This window comes from Pelophylax lessonae, assembly GCF_965119305.1.
Source record: "Pelophylax lessonae genome assembly, chromosome: 5".
In the NCBI taxonomy this organism is placed as follows: Eukaryota; Metazoa; Chordata; class Amphibia; order Anura; family Ranidae; genus Pelophylax; species Pelophylax lessonae.
Genome location: NC_138772.1, coordinates 30,022,058 through 30,046,803, shown reverse-complemented (window position 1 = coordinate 30,046,803; position 24,746 = coordinate 30,022,058). Strand labels below are relative to the sequence as shown.

Here is a 24,746-nt window from a genome sequence, read left to right as displayed (position 1 = left end):
TATATACCGTACTTTCAATATATCACAGGCTTGCATAGTTCTCATTTACATAAATTCATTTAGTTAAATTTGTTTAATTTGTTTTTGGAATTCGCTTTTTTTGAGTTTGAATCAATTTGCATTTTCTCGAATTTGACAGATTTATTCTATTCAAAATTCAAATTTTGGAAGATGGCTTAATTCTTTCTATTCCATTCTATCATAATATTTTTTCTATTCTATTATTTTATTTTCTATTCTATTATTTTAGTTTCTATTATCTTCTATTCTTTTCTATTCTATTAAACAGTATTCTATTCGAATTTCAGATTCGGGAAGATGGTTATATTGTGATATTCTTTCTATTCTTTTCCATTCTAGTCTATTCTATTTTGTTGGGTTTTTTTTTTTTTCAATTTTGTTCTATTATTTTATTTTGTATTCTATTCTTTTCTATTCTATTCGAAATTCGAACTCCGGAAGATGGTTATATTCTTTCTGTTTTATGCTATTCTATTGTTTTTTTTTTTCTATTTGAATTTGAATGTATTCTATTAATATTTTGGAAAATGGATATATTCATTCTATTCTATTGGTTTTTGAATGCTTTTCTTTTATTTTCTATTCTGTCCTTTTCTTTTCTATTCAATTCAAATTCAGATTTATTTTATTTGAATTTTTGAATTTTAGAAGAAGGTTATATTCTTTCTTTTTTATTCTAATGTAGTCTACTCTTCTTTTTTTCTCTTCTATTCTTTTCTATTCTATTTGAAATTCGAATTTCAAAAGATGGTTAGATTTTATTCAATTATATTATTTTTTTTTTTTAATTCTATTTTTTTTATTCTATTCCTTATTTCCTATTCTATTTTATGATTTTCTTTTATTTTCTCATCAATTTGTTCTGTTTTAATCCATTCTTTTTATCACTTTATTTTTTATTCTATTTTCTTTTTCTATTCTTTTATTTAGTATTCTGGCCTGTTTTACTCAATTATAATCTGTTCTTTTATTGTCTATTCTTTTCTTTTCTATCTTAGTTCTTTATTTTCTATTCTATTTTATTCTCTTCAGAAACTCAAAATTTGATTTGAAAAATATTTAAATTTTAATTTCGTCCAGAAATGTTTGTTTCAGATTCGTTTAAATTCGTTACTATTGTAATTTTACGAATAATGAAAAATTTGTCTGAATTTAGATTTGGAACGAAACGAAACTGGATATGTCTAAAAATTATAATGTTTGGGGGTTCTAAACAATTTTCCAGTAAAAAAAATGTTGGTTTTTACATGTAGGAGAAAAATATCAGAATAAGCCCGGTGTTGAAGTGGTTTAAAAAAATGTATTATATATAGTGTATTAACCTCTTCCGGACTGCTCACGTTGGTGCTACTGCAGCACAGTGGCAGCCCTGGGTCCAGCGACGTAGACCTACGTTGCTTGACTCCTCCCTGTCTCGGCGGCACGCTCCCGCTGTGTTTAGACACAGCGGGAGTCGGACTGGAGGAGGAGAGATGGCGATAATCGTCTCTCTTCCCCGATCGTCGGGGAAAGAATGAGAAAATCCGCCTGCTTGTGCAAACAAAGCAGACGGATCTTCTCTGTGACAGACAGGGAGAGATCACAGGATTCAGCATAGCTGAACCTGCGATCTCTGTCTCTGTCACAGAACCCCCTCCCCCCACACACACGTCAGTAAGCATGAGGCATACATTTAACCCCTTGATCACCAACAGTGTTAACCCCTTCCCTGCCAGTGTCATTATTACAGTAACAGTGCATATTTTTATCACTGATTACTTAGTAATGTCACTGGTACCCCCAAAAGTGTAGAAAATGTCAGTTAGGGGTCCGATCTGTCCACCGCAATGTCACAGTCCCGCTAAAAATCGCAGATCGCCACCATTACTAGTAAAAAAAAACAATAAAAATGAAAAATCTTTGCCGTAGTTAGTAACTTTTGCGCAAACCAATCAAAATACGCTTATTGCGATTTTTTTTGCCAAAAATATGTAGCAGAAAACAAATTGGCCTAAAATGTTAAAACATTTTGATTTGTAAATATTTTTGGGGGAATGTTCTATATCAGAATGTGAAAAATATTGTTTTTTTTTTTCAAAATTGTCGCTCTTTTTTTTAAAAAATTTAAAATCGCACAGGTGATCAAATACCACCAAAAGAAAGCTCTATTTGTGGGGAAAAAAAGGATGTACATTTCATTTGGGTACAGCATCGCACAATTGTCCGTTAAAATAAAGCAGTGCCGAAACGCAAAATATAGCCTGGTCAGGAAGGGGGTAAAATCTTCCGGTAAGTGATTAAAAATACGCTCATTGAGAATTTTTTTGTCAGACATGTAGCTAAATACATTTTGGCCTAAATATATGACAAAAATTTAATATATTGGATATTTTTTAACTGTCAAAGTAGAAAATGTCAATTTTTCACAAAATTTTCGCTCTTTTTTATTAATATCGCAAAAAATAAAAAGCGCAGAGGTGATCAAATACCACCAAAAGAAAGCTTTGTTTGTGGGAAAAAAAGGACGTAAATTTTGTTTGGGTACGGCGTTGCATGACCGCGCAATTGTCAGTTAAATTCGCGCAGTGCCAAGTTGAAAAAAGTGGCCTGGTCATTAAGCAGCCAAATCCTCCGGGGCTAAAGTGGTTAAATCTGGGATTTTTACTGTCTTCTGTGGTGTTTAATGCAATGCATCAAAACAGGCCGCTATGAATGAGCCCACTTTGCCCATATATGCCGGGTCCTGCAGTGAGAGACCTGAAGCTGCCACCAAGCCGTATACATGACATACGCACTATAATTGCACGCTGTATTTGCAATGTAGGTAATCTCAGTAACGAAGGGAGATTTGTCTCTTTTCATTGGCAGCCTGATAAATTTTGTTTGTTTAATATTGATCGCTTCCACTACTCTACATTCATTTCTTCATATAGCAAAGGGCAAGTGCCGGTTGGCGGTCGGTGACGCAGCTCTTTAACAGGTTGTTTGTTTTAGCTGAGATAGGCTTGTTGGGTCGAAAACCCTTAAATGCTTACATTAATAGCAGCATGAAGTGGTGTTAGTCATCGTTTATCCGTAATGCCAGCATTTTTTACTGCAATTTGTGCTTGTAGGAGGATAAGTCAGCCATTGAGGAGGGGGGGAGGGGTGGGGGGGGGCGATGCTTGGTAGTGGCAGGTACAGAGGAGGGTCATACATGCTGCTCCATCATATACAGTATCTCACAAAAGTGAGTACACCCCTCACGTTTTTGTAAATATTTTATTCTTTTCATGTGACAACACTGAAGAAATTACACTGTACTACAATGTAAAGTAGTGAGTGTACAGCTTGTATAACAGTGTAAATTTGCTGTCCCCTCAAAATAACTCAGCACACAGCTATTACTGTCTAAACTGCTGGCAACAAAAGTGAGTACACCCCTAAGTGAACATGTCCAAATTGGGCCCAATTAGCTATTTTTCCCTCCCCGGTGTCATGTGATTCGTTAGTGTTACAAGGTCTCAGGTGTGAATGGGGAGCATGTGTGTTAAATTTGGTGTTATCGCTCTCAGTCTCTCATACTGGTCACTGGAAATTCAACATGGCAGCTCATGGCAAAGAACTCTCTGAGGATCTGAAAAAAAGAATTGTTGCTCTGCATAAAGATGGCCTAGGCTATAAGAAGATTGCCAGGACCCTGAAACTGATCTGTAGCATGGTGGCCAAGACCATACAGCGGTTTAACAGGACAGGTTCCACTCAGAACAGGTCTCGCCATCGTCAAGTGCATGTGCTCAGGGTCATATCCAGAGGTTGTCTTTGGGAAATAGATGTATGAGTGCTGCCAGCATTGCTGCAGAGGTTGAAGTGGTGGGAGTTTAGCCTGTCAGTGTTCAGACCATACACCGCACACTGCGTCAAATTGCTCTGCATGGCTGTCGTCCCAGAAGGAAGCCTCTTCTAAAGATGATGCACAAGAAAGCCCACAAACAGTTTGCTGAAGACAAGCAGACTAACAACATGGATTACTGGAACCATGTCCTGTGGTCTGATGAGACCAAGATAAACTTATTTGGTTCAGATGGTGTCAGGCGTGTGTGGCGGCAACCAGGTGAGGAGTACAAAGACAAGTGTGTGGTGCCTACAGTCAACCATGGTGGTGGGAGTGTCATGGTCTGGGGCTGCATGAGAGCTGCCAGCACTGGGGAGCCAAAGTTCATTGAGGGAACCATGAATGCCAACATGTACTGTGACATACTGAAGCAGAGCATGATCCCCTCCCTTTGGAGACTGGGCCACAGGGCAGTATTTCATGATAATGACCCCAAACACACCTCCAAGACGACCACTGCCTTGCTAAAGAAGCTGAGGGTAAAGGTGATGGACTGGCCAAGCATGACTACAGACCTAAACTCTATTGAACATCTGTGGGGCATCCTCAAACAGAAGGTGGAGGAGCGCATGGTCTCTAACATCCACCAGCTCCATGATGTCATCATTGAGGAGTGGAAGAGGACTCCAGTGACAACCTGTGAAGCTCTGGTGAACTCCATGTCCAAGAGGGTTAAGGCAGTGCTGGAAAATAATGGCGGCCATACAAAATATTGACACTTTGGGCCCAATTTGGACATTTTCACTTAGGGGTGTACTCACTTTTGTTGCCAGCGGTTTAGACATTAATGGCTGGGTGTTGAGTTATTTTGAGGGGACAGCAAATTTACACTGTTATACAAGCTGTACACTCACTACTTTACATTGTAAGAAAATGAAAGGAACACTTTTAAATCAGAGTGTAGCATCAATTCAAGTAAACTCCTGGTATATTGATCTGGTCAGTTAAGTTGCAGAGGAGGTCGTTAATCAGTTTCAGCTGCTTTGGTGTTAATGAAATTAACAACAGGTGCACTAGATGGGCAACAATGAGAAAACCTCCAAAACAGGAATGGTTTTACAGGTGCAGGCCGCTGACATTTTTTTTTTTTTTTTCCCCTACTCGTTTTTTCTGACTGTTTTCTCTAGTTTTGCATTTGGCTAGGGTCAGTGTCACTACTGGTAGCATGAGGGGATACCTGGAACCTATAGAGCTTTCACAGGCAGTCCAACTCCTCCAGGAAGGCACATCAATACGTGCCATTGCCAGAAGGTTTGCTGTATCTCCCAGCACAGTCTCAAGATCATGGAGGAGATTCCAGGAGACAGGCAGTTACTCTAGGAGAGCTGAACAGGGCCAAAGAACGCTCTTAACCCATCAGCAGGACAGGTATCTGCTCCTTTGTGCAAGGAGGAACAGGATGAGCACTGCCAGAGCCCTATAAAATGACCTCCAGCAGGCCACTGGTGTGAATGTCTCTAAACAAACAATCAGAAACAAACTTCATGAGGGTGGCCTGAGGGCCCAATGTCCCCTAGTGGGCCAGATGTCCCCTAGTGGGCCCTGTGCTCACTGCCTGGCACCGTGGAACTTGATTGGCACTTGCTATTGAGCACCAGAATTGGCAGGTCCGCCACTTGCACCCTGTGCTTTTCACGGATGAGAGCAGGTTTACCTTGAGCACACATGGAAGACTTGAAAGGATCTGGAGAACCCGTGGAGAACGTTATGCTGCCTGTAACAACGTTTGAATGGCCTCCACACTCGCCTGACGTAAATCCAATAGAACACCTCTAAAACATTGTTTAAAATTCATTCAATCCCACCAGGTTGCACCTCAGTCTGTCCAGGAGCTCAGTGATACCCTGGTCCAGATCTGGGAGGAAATACCCAAGGACACCATCCACTGTCTCATTAGGAGCATGCCCCAATGTTGTCAGGCATGCATACAAGCACGTGGGGGCTATACAAACTACTGAGGACCATTTTGAGTTGCTGCAATGAAATTTTAAGAAAAATGGACTCGCCTGCTGCATAATTTTTTCACTTTGATTTTCTGAGTGTCTTTGAATTCAGCCCTCTGTAGGGTGATAATTTTCATTTCCATTAATGTGGCATCCTTTCATTAACACATTACCCAGTCCATATCAGTATAGATCCTAACACATTACCCAGTCCATATCAGTATAGATCCTAACACATTACCCAGTCCATACCAGTATAGATCCTAACACATTACCCAGTCCATAGCAGTATAGATCCTAACACATTACCCAGTCCATACCAGTATAGATCCTAACACATTACCCAGTCCATAGCAGTATAGATCCTAACACATTACCCAGCCCATACCAGTATAGATCCTAACACATTACCCAGCCCATACCAGTATAGATCCTAACACATTACCCAGTCCATAGCAGTATAGATCCTAACACATTACCCAGTCCATACCAGTATAGATCCTAACACATTACCCAGTCCATACCAGTATAGATCCTAACACATTACCCAGTCCATACCAGTATAGATCCTAACACATTACCCAGTCCATATCAGTATAGATCCTAACACATTACCCAGTCCATAGCAGTATAGATCCTAACACATTACCCAGTCCATACCAGTATAGATCCTAACACATTACCCAGTCCATACCAGTATAGATCCTAACACATTACCCAGTCCATACCAGTATAGATCCTAACACAGTACCCAGTCCATACCAGTATAGATCCTAACACATTACCCAGTCCATACCAGTATAGATCCTAACACATTACCCAGTCCATACCAGTATAGATCCTAACACATTACCCAGTCCATACCAGTATAGATCCTAACACATTACCCAGTCTATACCAGTATAGATCCTAACACATTACCCAGTCCATACCAGTATAGATCCTAACACATTACCCAGTCCACACCAGTATAGATCCTAACACATTACCCAGTCCACACCAGTATAGATCCTAACACATTACCCAGTCCACACCAGTATAGATCCTAACACATTACCCAGTTCATACCAGTATAGATCCTAACATATTACCCAGTTCATACCAGTATAGATCCTAACACATTACCCAGTCCACACCAGTATAGATCCTAACACATTACCCAGTCCATATCAGTATAGATCCTAACACATTACCCAGTCCACACCAGTATAGATCCTAACACATTACCCAGTCCACACCAGTATAGATCCTAACACATTACCCAGTCCATACCAGTATAGATCCTAACACATTACCCAGTCCATACCAGTATAGATCCTAACACATTACCCAGTCCATACCAGTATAGATCCTAACACATTACCCAGTCCATACCAGTATAGATCCTAAAAAAATGGACATTTTCTAATTTGACTGTTAAAAAATATCCAATATATTCAATTGTTGTCATATATTTAGGCCAAGATGTATTTAGCTACATGTCTGACAAAAAAAATTGTCAATGAGCGTATTTTTATCCACTTTAAAACCGATAGATTTTACCCCCTTCCTGACCAGGCCATATTTTGCGATTCGGCACTGCGTTATTTTAACGGACAATTGTGCGACGCTGTACCCAAATAAAATTTACATCTTTTTTTTCCCACAAATAGAGCTTTATTTTGGTGGTATTTGATCACCTGTGCGATTTAAAATTTTTGAAAAAAAGAGCGACAATTTTGAAAAAAAAAAAACACAATATTTTTCACATTCTGATATATAACATTCCCCCCCCCCCCCCAAAAAAAAAAATTGCAGATCAAATTTTTTCATCAATTTAGGCCAATTTGTTTTCTGCTACATATTTTTGGTAAAAGAAAAATCGCAATAAGCGTATTTTGATTGGTTTGCGCAAAAATTACTAACTACGGGAAAGATTTATGTCATTTTTATTGTTTTTTTTTTTTTTACTAGTAATGGCGGCGATCTGCGATTTTTAGCGGGACTGCGACATTGCGGCGGACAGATCGGACCCCTAACTGACATTTTTGACACTTTTGGGAGGACCAGTGACATCACTACAGTAATCAGTGCTAAAAATATGCACTGTTACTATAATAATGACACTGGCAGGGAAGGGGGTTAACTTTGTGGGTGATCAAAGGGGTTAATGTGTGCCTAGGGGAGTGATTCTAACTGTAGGGGGCGTGGCTTTTGAAATGATCACAGAGACCTGTGATCCTATATAGAAGGATCACAGGCACTCTATGATTATTCCAGGGAGAAGGACGGTCGGCTGTGTTTACAACAGCTGACCGTTCTTCTCTCTCAGCGGGGAACGATCGCGGGTGTCAGGCGGGAATCGGAGCCACCTGACACAGGCATCGAAGTCCCCTCTGCTGAGTGGGGGTGGGAGCGTGCCGCCGCCGGCGGCGCGTGCTCGCCCCCTAGCTGTAGGCGTGCGCCTGACGTATACCTACGTTGGTTCGTGCAGGAGGGGCTGCCTGCCGCAGTATAACTGCGGTGGGCGGTCCTTAAGTGGCTAAGAAGTGTAAACAAGGATGAAATTGACAGCCTTGGAGCAGACACCTCTACAATAAAATTCATCAGGTCAGCAGTGGTAGCCCCATGTTGGTGTCCTGACAGATTCCCTTTAACGTTTCCTATGTACAGGATTAACTGTAACCTTCCTCTCCCAGCAGACTGTTTTTTTCGGAGCGATTAAGACGGGATACACGATTGGACACAGTTTGTCGCTGATCTCCCTCACTGCGGCCATGATCATCCTCTGTATTTTCAGGTAAGGCTGCACGCTGTTAGAATCTTATTATGTATGTTCTGTTTCAAATGTAGCTTTATACAATTATCATGCCTACTGAGACCCAATCTGTGCAGATAATATGACAACCTGCTCGCTCCACAAGATCCACAGCCAATGTCAACTCACCAAGGGTGAAATCCAATAGAGCACAGGCATAACTAGAACCTTCAGGGCCCGGTGCAAGAAACCAAGAAGGGCCCCCCCAGACCCCTGGTCGGGGCCCTTCCCTTCAAGCCTGGAGCTCTTCCCACTGATCCTGGGGCCCTTTACTCTCTTCGTTGCGGGTCCCTTTTTTATGGTCCCGCATCGGGACCCTTTCACAAGTTCTACAGTGGGCCCCCTTCCTGCCATCTTGGGGGCCCCCCCCCCATGGTGGTGGAATGCCAGGTTGCAAGTGTGATCTTTGCGATCCTGGAAGTTCACCCACTGGTGTCAGTAGTTTTTATTTTTTGGTATTTTAATTGTATTATTTTTTATCATTTTATTTTATTTTTTTTACAATGTCACTGACTATGACTCTGTCCATTCAGAAAAGGAAGGAGTTGGTAAATTACATATTTTCCGCCCCCTTCCTGGTTCCCTATTGTGACACATCCCATGCAGCAGCCGGCAGGAGAGGGAAGGGAGCACAGTGGAGGGGGGGGGGGGGACCAGGGGAGCACACAGGGGCCCAGAGACAGCAGAACACAAGTGAACTGGATAGGAGGAGTGGTGGGGGGCAGCACAGTGGCAGAGGGGGACCAGGGGAGCACACAGGGGCCCAGAGACAGCAGAACACAAGTGAACTGCATAGGAGGAGTGGCGGGGGGCAGCATACAGAGGAACCAACGGGGGGGGAGGGGGACCAGGGGAGCACACAGGGGCCCAGAGACAGCAGAACACAAGTGAACTGGATAGGAGGAGTGGCGGTGGCAGCATACAGAGGAACCAATCTCCTCCATTTTCCTCCTTCAGCTACAGGAGGAAAATGGAGGACAGTGATTTCTCTACATGCTGCCCCCGCCGCAATCTGTGTATAATAATGTAATGTGTATTATGTATTACAGTCGGCAAGTGGTTAAATTATTTCCTTTAGAATCACTATAAAAATAGCAAAACACAAAATCCGATTAAATTTACATAAAAAAAATACAAAGAACACAAAATGAAATCACACCCCATAAAAACCACACCCTCTAAATATTGTTTTTCTTTTTTTGCCTAAGTGGCGACATTTTGGTGAGAAATCTCTGTAAAAAATACCCCCCTAGCATCTCTGGCCGTGGCCATCTTGACTAAGGGCAAATGATGCATGTAGCATTTACTTCCTGCCCTTAGCTCAAGCATGCAAGCAGTAGAGTGTGCTTTGTTGAGAAAACCCCTCCTCCTCCTCTCCTCCCAGAGATTCAGCTTCAGTGAAGTTTGGCTGCAAAATGTTTGCCATAATCAACTCCGCTCATCCCGAATCGTCACCTGGACTTGGAGCTTTTCTTACAAAGATTTTATAAACATTCACCTTAAAGCGGAGTTCCACCCAAAAGTGGAACTTCCGCTTTAGGGAGTCCTGACCCCCCGACATGCCACATTTGGCATGTCATTTTTTGGGGGGGGGGAGCGGGTACCTAGTTTTGACAGGTACCCGCTCCCACTTCCGCTCGGAGCGCCGCGGCGCCCTGAGCAGAAGTTCTCCTCTCCCCCTCCCTCCCTGCAATCTTCTGGGACACGTCAGAGGTCCCAGAAGATTGCCGGCCAATCACGGCGCGCAGCGCGACTCGCGCATGCGCAGTGGGTACCCGGCTGTGAAGCCGCAAACTGTAACAGCCGGGTGCCCACAGCAGTGATGCCGGCGCCGAGGGAGAGGATCGAGGCTTCCGGCGGCCGCATCGCTGGACCGTTGGACAGGTGAGTAAATGGCTGGAACTCCGCTTTAAGAAGGCTGTTCTCCGCAGTATTCATTATCGCTAGGGATGGGCCCAACGACCCCCTGTTCGGTTCGCACCAGAACATTCGAACATTGTGAAAGTTTGGAACCAAATAAAGAACCCAATTGAAGTCTATGGGTCTCGAACTGGAAAAATCAAAAGTGCCCATTTTGAAGGCTTATATGCAAGTAATTGGGCATAAAAGAGATATGGGGGTCCGGGTACTGCCCTGGGGGACATGTATCAATGAAAAAAAAGTTTGTAAAAAAAACCCTTAGTATACCTATAAAGTGGCACATCTGTACTGTATAAAGAACCTGCTGCAGAAATAAGTGCATTTATAAAACCAAAAACACTCAAAGATACTGCGTTAAATGTCACGTAATGCACAGAAATATACTGCGTTAAATGTGCAGTAATGCACAGAAAAATACTGCATTAAACGGCACATAACGCACAGAAATATACGTTGTTAAACATGCAGTAACGCACAGAAATGTACTGCGTTAAATGTGCAGTAACACACAGAAATATAATGCGTTAAATGGCAGGTAACGCACAGAAATATAATGCGTTAAATGGCAGGTAACGCACAGAAATATACTGTGTTAAACCTGCAACAACACATGGAAATATACTGTGTTAAACGTGAAGTAACGCACAGAAATATACTGTGTTAAACGTGAAGTAACGCACAGAAATATACTGCGTTAAATGTGCGGTAACGCACAGAAATAGACTGCATTAAATGTGCAGTAACGCACAGAAATAGACTGCATTGAATGTGCAGTAACGCACAGAAATATAATGCATTAAATGGCAGGTAAAGCACAGAAATATACTGTTTTAAACCTGCAACGACACATAGAAATATACTGTGTTAAACGTGCAGTAACGCACAGAAATATACTGCGTTAAATGTGCATTAACGCACAGAAATATACTGCGTTAAATGGCAGGTAATGCACAGAAATATACTGTGTTAAATGTGCAGTAACGCACAGAAATAGACTGCATTGAATGTGCAGTAACGCACAGAAATATAATGCATTAAATGGCAGGTAAAGCACAGAAATATACTGTTTTAAACCTGCAACGACACATAGAAATATACTGTGTTAAACGTGCAGTAACGCACAGAAATATACTGCGTTAAATGTGCAGTAACGCACAGAAATATACTGCGTTAAATGTGCATTAACGCACAGAAATATACTGCGTTAAATGGCAGGTAATGCACAGAAATATACTGTGTTAAATGTGCAGTAACGCACAGAAATATACTGCATTAAATGGCAGGTAACGCACAGAAATATACTGTGTTAAACCTGCAACATCACATAGAAATATACTGTGTTAACCCTGCAACAACACATAGAAATATACTGTGTTAAACGTGCAGTAACGCACATAAAATTTACTGCATTAAATGCGCACTAACGCACAGAAATATACTGCGTTAAATGTGCAGTATTGCACAGAAATATACTGCGTTAAATGTGCAGTAACGCACATAAATAAACTGTGTTAAATGTGATGCAACGCACAGAAATATACTGCATTAAACCTGCAGTAATGCACTGAACTATTATGCAGTAAACCTGCCACGACAGAACAAACTGACACTAAAAGTAAAAATGATCATTCACTACACTCACACTGACTGAACTATCACTAGATTCACACTAATCTGATATTCTACACTGACAATAGAATCAGAACAGCACCCTTACTCTCTAATAGCACTGAACGGAGCCCTCTTCTATCCCTCTCCAAGCCGATATCACACAACAAATGGCCGCTATTGAAAGAATACTTTTATAGTGTGGGGCGGGACTAAGAGCAATGAGCCATGATTGGATAGAGTCATCATTACTTTCTCCAATCATGGCTCTGAGTGCTCTGTGCCCTGATTGGCCAAAGCTTTCATTGCTTCAGCCAATCAGGGCTTCCAATGCACTGTGCGGTTGCGCAGTGCATTGTGGTCTTTCGGCGAGTCGAACAAAAGGTTGAACGCCCCGATAATTCGGGTGTTCGTGGAACGGGTGAACAGCCAATGTTCAGCCCAAACTTATGCTCTGGCCGTACCGTTTGCCCATCCCTAATTATCACTATTCCAACATAATTCGCCCTTTATTTTCACAATTTAATGCATCATTAATTCAAACGGCTCTCATCTTTTTTGGGTTATTGATAATAAATGACCCAAATCTATGTGAGCGATGAGCAGCATGTCACAGACTGATACACTGCAGAAGTTTAATTAACTTTCTGTAACGAGAGGTCAGCATGCATGATACGCCATTTTTACCGCTTCATCTGAGAGAGAATTATGGCTGCCCCTAAAATTTTATTTTTTACGAAGGTCTTGGTTCCAAAAGAGATTTTTTGATGTAGCGTAGAATTTCCCGATGACACGATTCTGAGTTTGATTTTCATGTTAGAAGATGTAAGAGAGACCGGGCTCAGCAGTCACAATGAACAGGCACCTATAGGGCTCCGTTTACATTTCTGTGGCTGTGTTCTGCGTGGATTCATTTCCTTGGGCTGCCCTACTCACAGAAACGCACGGAAAACAGTTCCTGACCCTTATGATAAAAGCTGTGGCACTGTGGGGTTTTGCGAATGCACAAGCGTGCCCTGTTTGCTGATGCTAAAGTGCAACGCGTTTCTCTGCAAGTTGGGAATGCACACACCTTTGCATGCATTCCCCAGCTGCAGAGATGCAAACCTAGCCTTAGGGTTCAGATTTTGTGCTGGGAGGGAGGATCTGGGGGGGGGGGGATTTGTTCTGGGAGGAAGGTGAGGGGGGATTTGTGCTAGGAGGGGGGGATATGGCAGGAGGGGGAAATTTGGGGGATTTGTGCTATAAGGGAAGATTGGGATTGGGATTGGTATATACGGGGGCGGGGGGGGGGGATTTGTGCTGGGAGGGGGTTAGGGGAGGAGGATGTGTGATAGAAGGGGAGGATTGGGGGGGGGGGGGTTGAGCTATTAGGAAGGATAGAGGAGAAATTTATACCGATGGCCGCCGGCCACTCGCGATCTCCCACCGCTGACAGAGAAGGACAGACGGCTGATGTAAACACAGCCATCCGTACTTCTTCCCTGAAGTGATCACAAAGGCCATGCGATCCTGCTATATAGGATCACATGTCTCTGTGATTACTTCGCTAGCCACGCCCCTAGACAGTTAGAATCACGCCCCTAGGGACACATTTGACCCTTTGATCACCCACAATGTTAACCCCTTCCCTGCCAGTATCATTTTTACAGTAACAGTGCATATGTATAGCACTGATTACTGTAGTAATGTCACTGGTACCCCCAAAAGTGTCAAAAATGTCAGTTAGGGGTCCGATCTGTCTGCCGCAGTCCGACAAAAAAATCACAGATCGCCGCCATTACTAGTAAAAAAAAAAAAAACAATAAAAATGACATAAATCTTTCCCGTAGTTAGTAAACGCAATAACTTTTGCGCAAACCAATCAAAATACGCTTATTACAATTGTTTTTTTTTTTACCAAAAATATGTAGCAGAAAACAAATTGGGCTAAAATGTTAAATTTTGATTTTTACATTTTTTTTTGAGAATTTCATAGGAAAAAATGTGAAAAATATTATTTTTTCAAAACTGTCGCTCTTTTTTTGTTTATAGCGCAAAAAATAAAAATCGCACAGGTGATCAAATACCACCAAAAGAAAGCTCTATTTGTGGGGAAAAAAGGACGTCAATTTCGTTTGGGTACAGTGCTGCACGACCGCGCAATTGTCCGTTAAAGTAACGCAGTGCCGAATTGCAAAATAGGGCCTGGTCATTGAGCAGCCAAATCCTCCGGGGCTAAAGTGGTTAATTAACCTTTAGCAATAAAACCTGGAAGCTGATTGGTTTCTCTGCAGAATTGTGACTCATTTTTCCCTCTCTAGCTTGAATAAATAAACCCCTTAGTGTCCAATTGTATGGGGCAATAGCACAGTCCGACTTTAAAGGGCCATACACACTATAAGAGTTTCTGAAGACTTTTTCCTTCAGATTTACCTTTTCTATGTAGTGCAAGGGTCTGCCAGATTGCATAAAAATTGAAAGTGTTTAGGTTTGACCTCATATTATATGGTTTTGGTAAGTCTGAAGGAAAATGTCTTCAGAAAATCTTATAGTGTGTATGGCCCATAAGTCGCTGATCTAGTGGGACTGCGATATTACCAGTATAAAAATTTTTAAATAAATAAAAATTCCAGTATATATACCATAGTTTAGTAGACGCAATCATTTCCATGCAAACCAATCAATAGACGCTTATTGGGATTTTTTTTTTTTTACCAAAAAAAAAAAAAAATGTAGCAGAATGCATATTGGCCTAAATTTATGAAAAATGTTTATTATTATTATTATTTTTATATTTTTTATATATATATATATATATATATATATATATATATATATATATATATATATATATATATATATATATGTGTTTTGTAGCAGAATGTAAAAAATTATTATTTTTTTTTTTTTTTTTAATTGTTGGTCTTTTTTTTGTATAGCGCAAAAAATAAAAAACCGCAGAGGTGATCAAATACCACCAAAAGAAAGCGCTATTTGTGGGGGGGGGGGGGCAGAAATTAAATTTATGTACAGCGCAATTGCCAATTAAAATAATGAGTGCTGCATCGAAAAAAATGGCCTGGTGGTGGGGGGTGGTGGGGGGTGGTGTGGGTGGTGGGGGGGGGGGGTGGTAAATCTTTCGGAGGTCAAGTGATTAAAGGAAGCCTTGGAGCTGAAACTGAGATTCTTGGACTAGTTGCAGAGTGAGCCATTGACATGGCTGGGTGTGCGGAGATTGTTAGGAAGGAAGAGGGATGTGCGGGGTGACGGCTTATTGGGCCTCTAATTGGCTGCGCACACAGCGAGATATAAATATTTACTGGACTGCAACATCTTTTCAGAGCAGCTATTCCTGACTCCGCATCGCCTCGCTATAAATGTAGGCGGTGGAATTTCTGGAGAAATTCACTTCGCTGTAATCATGATGTAGAAGTTGTAGAATATATTTCACGGGAAGAGCTCAGACCGAATATAAAGGCACCGCCATGAACTAATCGATTAACCACTTGCCGCCCGCCCGCCGCAGATATGCTGCAGCAGGCTGGCTCGGCTGCACAAACCGCCATACCTGTACGGCGATTCGTGGGTGCGCTGCTGGGGGCACCCATTAGGAAGCGGCAAAGCCAATCCACGGGACTGGCGGCTGCAATTGCCACCGGCCACCCCGCTATCGCTCCCCGCTGAGAGAGAAGGACGGTCAGCTGTTGTAAACACAGCCGTCCGTTCTTCTCTCTGGAATGAACACAGAGCGCCTGTGATCCTTCTATATAGGAACACATGTCTCTGAGCTGATTTCACAAGTCCCTCCCCCATACAGTTAGAAAACATTCCCTAGGCTCACACTTAACCCTTTGATCGCCCCTGGTGTTAACCCCTTCCCTGACAGTGTCCTTAGGCCACCCTGCCACAGTAAATTGGTGGTGGGCGGTCCGGAACTAGTTAATAAGGTGTTCTGTGTTTATACTTAGGATAATGTGTAATGTACTTTGTTTTAGCCTTGTTGCAGTGCTGAGTTAATTAGCATATTAATTATAACATTGTATAGGTCTGGATTCCCATTCACCTATTGTTTCTGTCCAGGTGGCTAGGTAATTAGTTCACGTTAATTATGTTTCTGTACACAATTTCATCTGCATATGATAATGTAATCAGGCACCTGACCTGGTGTGGTAAACACAGCTGACCGTTCTTCTCCCTGGAATGATCACAGGGTACCTGTGATCCTTCTATATAGGATCACAGGTCTCAATGGTCATTTTAGAAGTCCCTCCCCCATACAGTTAGAATCACTCCCCTAGGCTTACATTTAACCCCTTGATCACCCACTGTGTTAACCCCTTCCCTGCTAATGGCATTATTACAGTGACCATGCATATTTTCAGCACTGATTACTGTAGTAATGTCACTGGTCCCCCCAAAAGTGTCAAAAATGTCAGTTAGGGGTCCGATCTGTCCGCCTCAATGTCGCCACCCTGCTAAAAATCGCAGATCGCCGCCATTACTAGTAAATAAATAAATAAAAATGACATAAATCTTTCCCCTAGTTTGTAGACGCGATAACTTTTGCGCAAACCAATCAAAATACACTTATTGCCACTTTTTTTTTTTTACCAAAAATATGTAGCAGAATACAAATTGGCCTAAGAGGATGAAAAAAATTAGATTTAAATTTTTTTTTTTTTTTTTTATTATTGGGAGTGTTCTATAGCAGAAAGTGAAAAATGATACAGTAATCCCCCGCTTCATCGCGGTTCAGTTTTTGCGGTCCCGGTAATTCGCGTTTTTTTTTGCAATGTTATTTTACTATATAAATCATTAAAAATGAAATATTTTTGTGATTTCCATAGCTCTTGCTATGTCTCTCAGTATCTTTTATGTGTTTAAATCAGTTTCTATTGTTTTAGAAGTGTGTTTAAAGACCTTAAAATGCTTTTACACGTACAGTGACAGTAAAAAAAACATGCCTACAATGCATTTTAATAGGGTTTTTCTATTTCGCGGAATTTCACTTTTCGCGGCTTGGTCCGGAACGTAACCCCCGCAATGGAGGGGGGTTTACTGTATATATTTTTTTCAGAATCGTCGCTCTTTTTTTGTTTATAGCACAAAAAATAAAAATTGCACGAGTGATCAAATACCACCAAAGAAAGCTCTATTTGTGGGAAAAAAAGGATTAATTTTATTTGGGTACAACGTGCAATTTTCCATTAAAGTAAAACAGCGCCGAATCGCAAAAAAATGGCCTGGTCATTAAGGGGGCAGATCCTTCCGGTCCAGAAGTGGGGTTAAAGTGTATTTTTTCCTGAAAGTTTGTGTATGATAAAACGCAGCGCAAATATCGTGCAGCAAAAAAAAATTGCAACACCCATCATTTTATTCTCTAGGGCCTCTGCTTAAAAAAAAGAATAAAAGAAAACCAATGCAGCCACCAAATCAAATGATTGAAAAGCTACAATACTGTATACTAAATTTTTGGTTTTAGGTTTAATACAGCTTTAACAAGTTCCATCTTTGTCATGTAAAAATCAGCATTTTTTTTTTTTTTGCTAGAAAGTTACTTAGAACCCCTAAACATTATATATATATATATATATATATATATATATATATATATATATATAACATTATATTTTATATATATATATATATATTTTTTTTTTTTTTTTTTTAAGCTTTTATTCCTTTTTTTTTTTTTTCATTTTGTGATCAGCAGTGCTAATTTCTTTGACTAAAATATTTTCATCAACTAAATTAATACTATTTTTGTCGACCAAAATACGACTAAAACAAAAGTAATTCAGATGACTAAAATATGACTAAAACTAAAATGCCATTTTAGTCAAAAGATTATGACTAAAACTAGATTGAAATCTGACTTCAAATTTACAACTGGTGCTATGCCAGTAACACACCTCCTGTCTCAGGAGGAAGTTGGAAAATAACAAGACTGAGTGGCGGTTCACACTGGGGCGACCTGTCAGGCGACCTGGTCGCCTGACAGGTCACCTTAGGTCGCCTGGCATTGAGAAGCTATGGACCCGTTCTAATAGGAGCGACACAAGTCGCTCCGACTTAGAAAAAGGGTCCGGAGCTTCTTTGGGGCGACCCGGAGCGACCTGCATAGACTTCAATGTTATGAAGTCCGTGCCGGCCGCTCCGAGGTCGCGGTGCGAGCAGCGCGCCGCGACCTCGGAGGTCGCCCCGGGAAGTAGCGTCGCCCCAGTGTGAACGGGGCCTTAGTGGCAGGATCACCGGGTGAAAATAATGGAATAAAGCCTAAAAAAGAAAACAAATGTAGCCATCACATCTAAGAATTAACCCCTTCCCCGCCAGTGTCATTAGCACAGTGACAGTGTATAGCATTAGTGTCCGTGGTTATGTCAGTGTCAGATTGCCCGTCGCGCTATCACTGTCCCACTTTAAGTCGTTCATCGCCGACTAAACTAAATAAAAATTCCAGTATACATCTCATAATTTCTAGAGCCTATAACTTTCACGCAAACCAATCAATATACACTTATTGGGATTTTTTTTTTTTTTTACCAAAAATATGTAGCAGAATACACATTGGCCTAAATTGATAAATATTTTTATTTATTTTTTTACATTTTTTTATTGGATGTGTTTTATAGCAGAAAGTGAAAAATTATTATGTTTTTTTTTTTATTTTTTTATCAAATGCCACCGAAATAAATCTCTATTTGTTTGAAAAAAAGGACATAAATTTATTTTGGGTACAGCATTGCATATGACCATGCAACGATCGGTTACACATCACATCTAAAGCACAGAGCACTTAGAGCTTGTATAATGATTTGAATTTCATCACGGGGAATATTTACTGCATAAGCTGACACCTTATTTGCACTAGCAATTTAACCACTTCTGGACCGCAAGGATTTTCCCCCTTAATGACCAGGCCATTTTTTTTTCGATTCGGCACTGCGTTACTTTAACGGACAATTGCGCGGTCGTGCGACGCTGTACCCAAATAAAATTGATGTCCTTTTTTCCCCCACAAATATAGATTTCTTCTGGTGGTATTTGATTACCTCTGCGAATTTTATTTTTTGAGCTACCGTATAACCAAACATAAAACGACAATTCTGAAAAAAATAACAATATTTTTCACATTCTGCTATATAACATTCCCCTCCAAAAAATTAAAAAATCTAAATTTTTTAACATTGTAGGCCAATTTGTTTTCTGCTACATATTTTTGGTAAAAAAAATCCCAATAAGCGTATTTTGATTGGTTTGCGCAAAAGTTATCCCGTCTACTAACTACGGGAAAGATTTGTGTCATTTTTATTGTTTTTTTTTTTTTACTAGTAATGGCGGCGATCTGCGATTTTTAGCGGGACTGCGACATTGCGGTGAACAGATCCAACCCCTAACTGACATTTTTGACACTTTTGGGGGGACCAGTGACATTACTACAGTAATCAGTGCTATAAATATGCACTGTTACTGTAATAATGCCATTAGCAGGGAAGGGGTTAACACAGTGGGTGATCAAGGGGTTAAATGTAAGCCTAGGGGAGTGATTCTAACTGTATGGGGGAGGGACTTCTAAAATGACCATCGAGACCTGTGATCCTATATAGAAGGATCACAGGTAACCTGTGATCATTCCAGGGAGAAGAACGGTCAGCTGTGTTTACCCCACCAGGTCAGGTGCCTGATTACATTATCATATGCAGATGAAATTATGTACGGAAACATAATTATCCTGAGCTAATTACCTAGCCACCTGGACAGAAACAATAGGTGAATGGGAATCCAGACCTATACAATGTTATAATTAATATGCTAATTAACTCAGCACTGCAACAAGGCTAAAACAAAGTACATTACACATTATCCTAAGTATAAACACAGAACACCTTATTAGCTAGTTCCGGACCGCCCACCACCAATTTACTGTGGCACGGTGGCCCTCCTGCGCAAACCGAAGTAGGTATACATCGGACACGCAGCTGCAGCTAGGGGGCGAGTGTGCGCCGCTGGCAGCGCGCTCTCGTCCCCGCTCCCGCCCCCACTCGGCAGTGGGGACTCCGATGCACGGGGCAGACGGCTCCGATTGCCGCCTGACACCCGCGATCGCTCCCCGCTAATAGAGACGAATGGTCGGCTGTTATAAACACATCTGACCGTTCTTCTCTTGGAAATGATCACAGAGCGCCTGTGATCCTTCTATATAGGATCACAGGTCTCTATGGTCATTCCATAAGCCCCGCCCCCCTTAGTTAGAAACACACCCCTAGGTACACATTTAACCCCTTGATCACCCACAGTGTTAACCCCTTCCCTGCCAGTGTCATTATTACAGTAACAATGCATATTTTTAGCACTGATTACTGTAGTAATGTCACTGGTCCCCCCAAAAGTATCAAAAATGTCAGTTAGGTGTTCAATCTGTCCGCCGCAATGTCGCAGTCCCGCTAAAAATTTTCAGCTCTCCGCCATTACTAGTAAAAGAAAAAAAAAAAAACAATAAAAATAACATAAATCTTTCCCGTAGTTTGTAGATGCGATAACTTTTGCGCAAACCAATCAAAATACACTTATTGCGATTTTTTTTTTTTACCAAAAATATGTAGCAGAAAACAAAATGGCCTAAAAAGTTAAAAAAATTTTGATTTTTTACATTTTTTTTTGGGAATGTTACATAGCAGAAAGTGAAAAATATTGTTTTTTTTTTTTTTTCAAAATTGTCGCTAATTTTTTGTTTATAACGCAAAAAAAAAAAAATCGCACAAGTGATCAAATACCACCAAAAGAAAGCTCTGTTTGTGAAAAAAAAAAGGCCTTAAATTTAGTTTGGGTACAGCGTCGCACTACCGTGCAATTGTCCGTTAAAGTAACGCAGTGCCGAATCGCAAAATAGGGCCTGGTCAGGAAGGGGGCAAATCCTTGCGGTCTTAAAGCGGTAGTATACTCAAAGGAAAAAAAAAAAAAAACCCTGCAAGACAAAGGCATAATGAGCTAGTATGCATCGCATACTAGCTCATTATGAAACACTTACCTTAGAACGAAGCCCCGACACGGACCCCCGGACACCGCTGTGGGAGCTGGCATGATCCCTCGGCGTCTCTTCTGGGTTCGGCGGCTCCGGCGCTGTGTTTGGCCGGAGCCGCGATGACGTCACTCCCACGCATGCGCGTGGGAGTGATTTTCCGGCAACTTCCCGGCAAGGAACTCTGAAGGTCCGCCGGACCTTCAGAGCGCATGCTCCGCTCGCATCAGCGGCTGCATGCAGCTCAAATGTCTCCTAAACCGTGCAGGTTTAGGAGATATCAATTGTACCTACAGGTAATCCTTATTATATTAAAAATCACAAAAAGTGTTCTACTACCGCTTTAACCACTTGCCGACCGCCACACGACTATGTACGTCGGCGGTCAGCCCCTCACAGGCAAAGTGACGTAGGGCTACGTCACTAGCTTGTGAGGGTCTAGGGAGCGAGTGCGTGCCGCCGGAGGCGCGCTCCCGCGTGGTCACGGACCCCCCCCCCCCCGTGCGTGTGACCGGCGGACCCGATGTCCGCCGGCCACTCTGCGATCGGCGGGGGAGAGGGAGAAAGTCAGGCAGCTTGTGTAAACAAGCCACCTGTCATTCTCCCCTCTGTATGAGAGATGATCATATGGATCTACTATGTAGATCCGTTGATCACTCTGCATACAGTTGAAGCCACAGCCAATCACAGTAGAAAGCACGCCCCTAGGGACACATACAGCCCCTCCCTCTCAAATAAAGTTAACCCCTTCACTACCAGTGTATTTTTACAGTAACAGTGCATATATATAGCACTGATTACTGTAGAAATGTCACTGGTAACCCCAAAAGTGTCAAAAATGTCAGTCAAGGGTCCGATCTGTCCGCCGCAATGTCGCAGTCCCGCAAAAAAAATCGCAGATCACCGCCATTACGCGTTAAAAAAAAAAAAAAACAACAAAAATGACAAAAATCTTTCCCTTTGTTAGTAAACGCAATAACTTTTGCGCAAACCAATCAAAATACGCTTTTTGCGATTTTTTTTTTTTTACCAAACATAGGTAGCATAAAACAAATTGGCTGAAAATGTTAAAAAATTTTAATTTTTACATTTTTTTGGGGGGGAATTTCATATAAAAAAAAGGGAAAAATATTGCTATTTTTGCAAAATTTACGCTCTTTTTTTGTTTATAGCGCGTGATCAAAAAATCACACAGGTGAATAAATACCGCCAAAAGAAAGCTCTGTTTGTGGGAAAAAAAGGACGCCAAATTTGTTTAGGTACAGCGTCGCACGACCGCGCAATTGTCCGTTAAAATCACGCAGTGCCGAATCGCAAAATACCCCCTGGTTGTTTAGCAGCCAAATCCTCCGGGGCTTAAGTGGTTAAAGTGGTTAAAGAAAAAAAAATGATTAGTTAAACCCAGAAGTGCTTTTTTTTTTTTTTTACCACTACCATTTCTTTTTACTGGCTTATAAAATTTACAAATGTAGCAGCTGAGAAAGTGAATGAAAGGTTTAGCACTTTGAAACACTTTTTGAAAGATAAATAATGCATTTTATATACAACTATAAATCAGAGCAAAATGAGGGACAAATGAGGAGGACAAGAGGGACTTTGTTCTAAATGAGGGACAGTCCCTCAAAATCAGGGACAGTTGGGAGCTATGGAATTATAATAATATAAATAACAAATAATAATAAAAATAATAAATAAATGATATTACTATAAATAATAATAAAAATAATAAATAAATGATATTACTATAAATAATAATACAAATAATAAATAAATGATATTACTATAAACAATAATAATATAAATAATAAATAAATTATATTAATATAAATAAACAATAATAATATAAATAATAAATACATTATATTAATACAAATAAACAATAATATAAATTAAAAAATAACAACTTCTCATAACACATAAAACATCAAGTTGGCAAAAACAATGGTGACGTTATTGTAGAAAGTAATTTGCATCGATTGATACCTTGTCTCTTCTCACCCACAATGAGGATTTTTAATTAGCGGAGCAGATTGCGGAGGGTAAATTGAACAAGGAGCGTTGCTCTTTGCGCACCTGGGTCACTTATTTCACAATTGTATGCTGACAGTAATCAGCGGTGATGAAGTGGCAGCTGTAGCTTCTTCAAGTCAATCTCCAAGTAAGAGGATTATAGATGACGACTGATGGGCACTTCTCTGTCTAATGGGCATTCAACGCCAGAGCAAAGTACAACGTTCACTAATGGATGGCGGAGGAAGAAGTGAACTTGAGAGCTTTACACGGTTCAAAAAAAAAAAAAAAAAAAGATAATTTTTCTCCCATAATTTGTTTCCGTCGCGCTTCGCTCTCAGGTTCCTCTCGCTGATATGAAAGCGTGGTGCGACAATGGTTTTGAAAGGTGTCTGGCGATATCTCAGCGGCGGTGACACCTTTTCTTAACAGTTTGGCACTTTAATTGCCGTCTCCTTATCTCTGGGCTCGCAGGGAGAAAGAATTGCTCTCACTTTAGGGTGAATGAATTCAGAAGGTGTTAGGGGTGTCTGAGAGCAAACTGCGGAATAAGTGCTGACATTTTTAGGAAAACAACAAATCCACCTTGTTTCACCTTTATTTTATTAGAGCCTAAAGGGTAACTTCACTTTTATGGTAAAAAAAAAATCTAGCATATACAATTGCTACACAAGTCATGATGTAATTGAATGTTATTAAAATTGATCTTTTATTTTTATTCTACAGCGCTATCATTTTTTTTTTTAAGATGCTATATGGCAACCTGGAGGTGTCCTGTACACAGATGGTACACAGAACTAGCCCCCCCCCCCCCCTAAGATATGTCATTTCCTGCTTGTGTGATTGGCTCACTGATTTTCCCAGAAGTCTGCACTAAGATACAAGTCAGATTTTGGGCATCCTGTGCAAAAAGTCATATTTAGTGCACAATTCATTTTTTTTTTAAGGTTTTCGGTCACATTATATAGGGTGGAACTGGGCAGATAACTACGGTTTCTACCCTGAGATCCCCTTTTAATCACCAACATCAAAAACATTTTTTTATGAGGAATTTGTAATTAGTTGGTATATATATTTATATATATATACAGTAATCCCCTGCTACATCGCGGTTCAGTTTTTGCGGTCCCGGTAATTCGCGTTTTTTTTTTGTAATGTTATTATACTATATAAATCATTAAAAATGAAATATTTTTGTGTTTTCCATAGCTCTTGCTCTGTCTCTTAGTATCTTTTATGTGTTTAAATGAGTTTCTATTGTTTTAAAAGTCTGTTTAAAGACCTTAAAATGCTTTTACACGTACAGTGACAGTAAAATAAACATGCCTACAATGCATTTTATTAGGGTTTTTCTATTTCGCGGAATTTCACTTTTCGCGGCTGGGTCCGGAACGTAACCCCCGCAATGGAGGGGGGTTTACTGTATATATATATATATGTGTGTGTATACTCTTAAAATAAACTATATTAGTGTATAATTAACCACATTTTTTGTGGGTTTTTTTCTTTCTCATTATCTAGGGTGGAACCGGGTAGATAACCTTGGTTTCAGCCCTGAGATACACTCCTTAATTCATTCACCAACACATTTTT

At 40.8% G+C, this 24,746-nt stretch overlaps 1 protein-coding gene across 2 annotated transcripts in view; it reads left to right on the top strand.

Annotated features, from left to right (window-relative positions):
• VIPR1 (vasoactive intestinal peptide receptor 1) overlaps window positions 1-24,746 on the top strand; it is a 498,950-nt gene that overhangs the window by 329,365 nt on the left and 144,839 nt on the right. The window contains exon 5 of one of the 2 annotated variants that reach the window (XM_082258025.1): window positions 8,499-8,596. In XM_082258025.1, coding sequence (XP_082114151.1) covers window positions 8,499-8,596 — 98 coding nt within the window. Of the gene's footprint in view, window positions 1-8,495; window positions 8,597-24,746 lie in introns of both variants that reach the window. The other variant, XM_082258024.1, reaches the window with a different exon arrangement.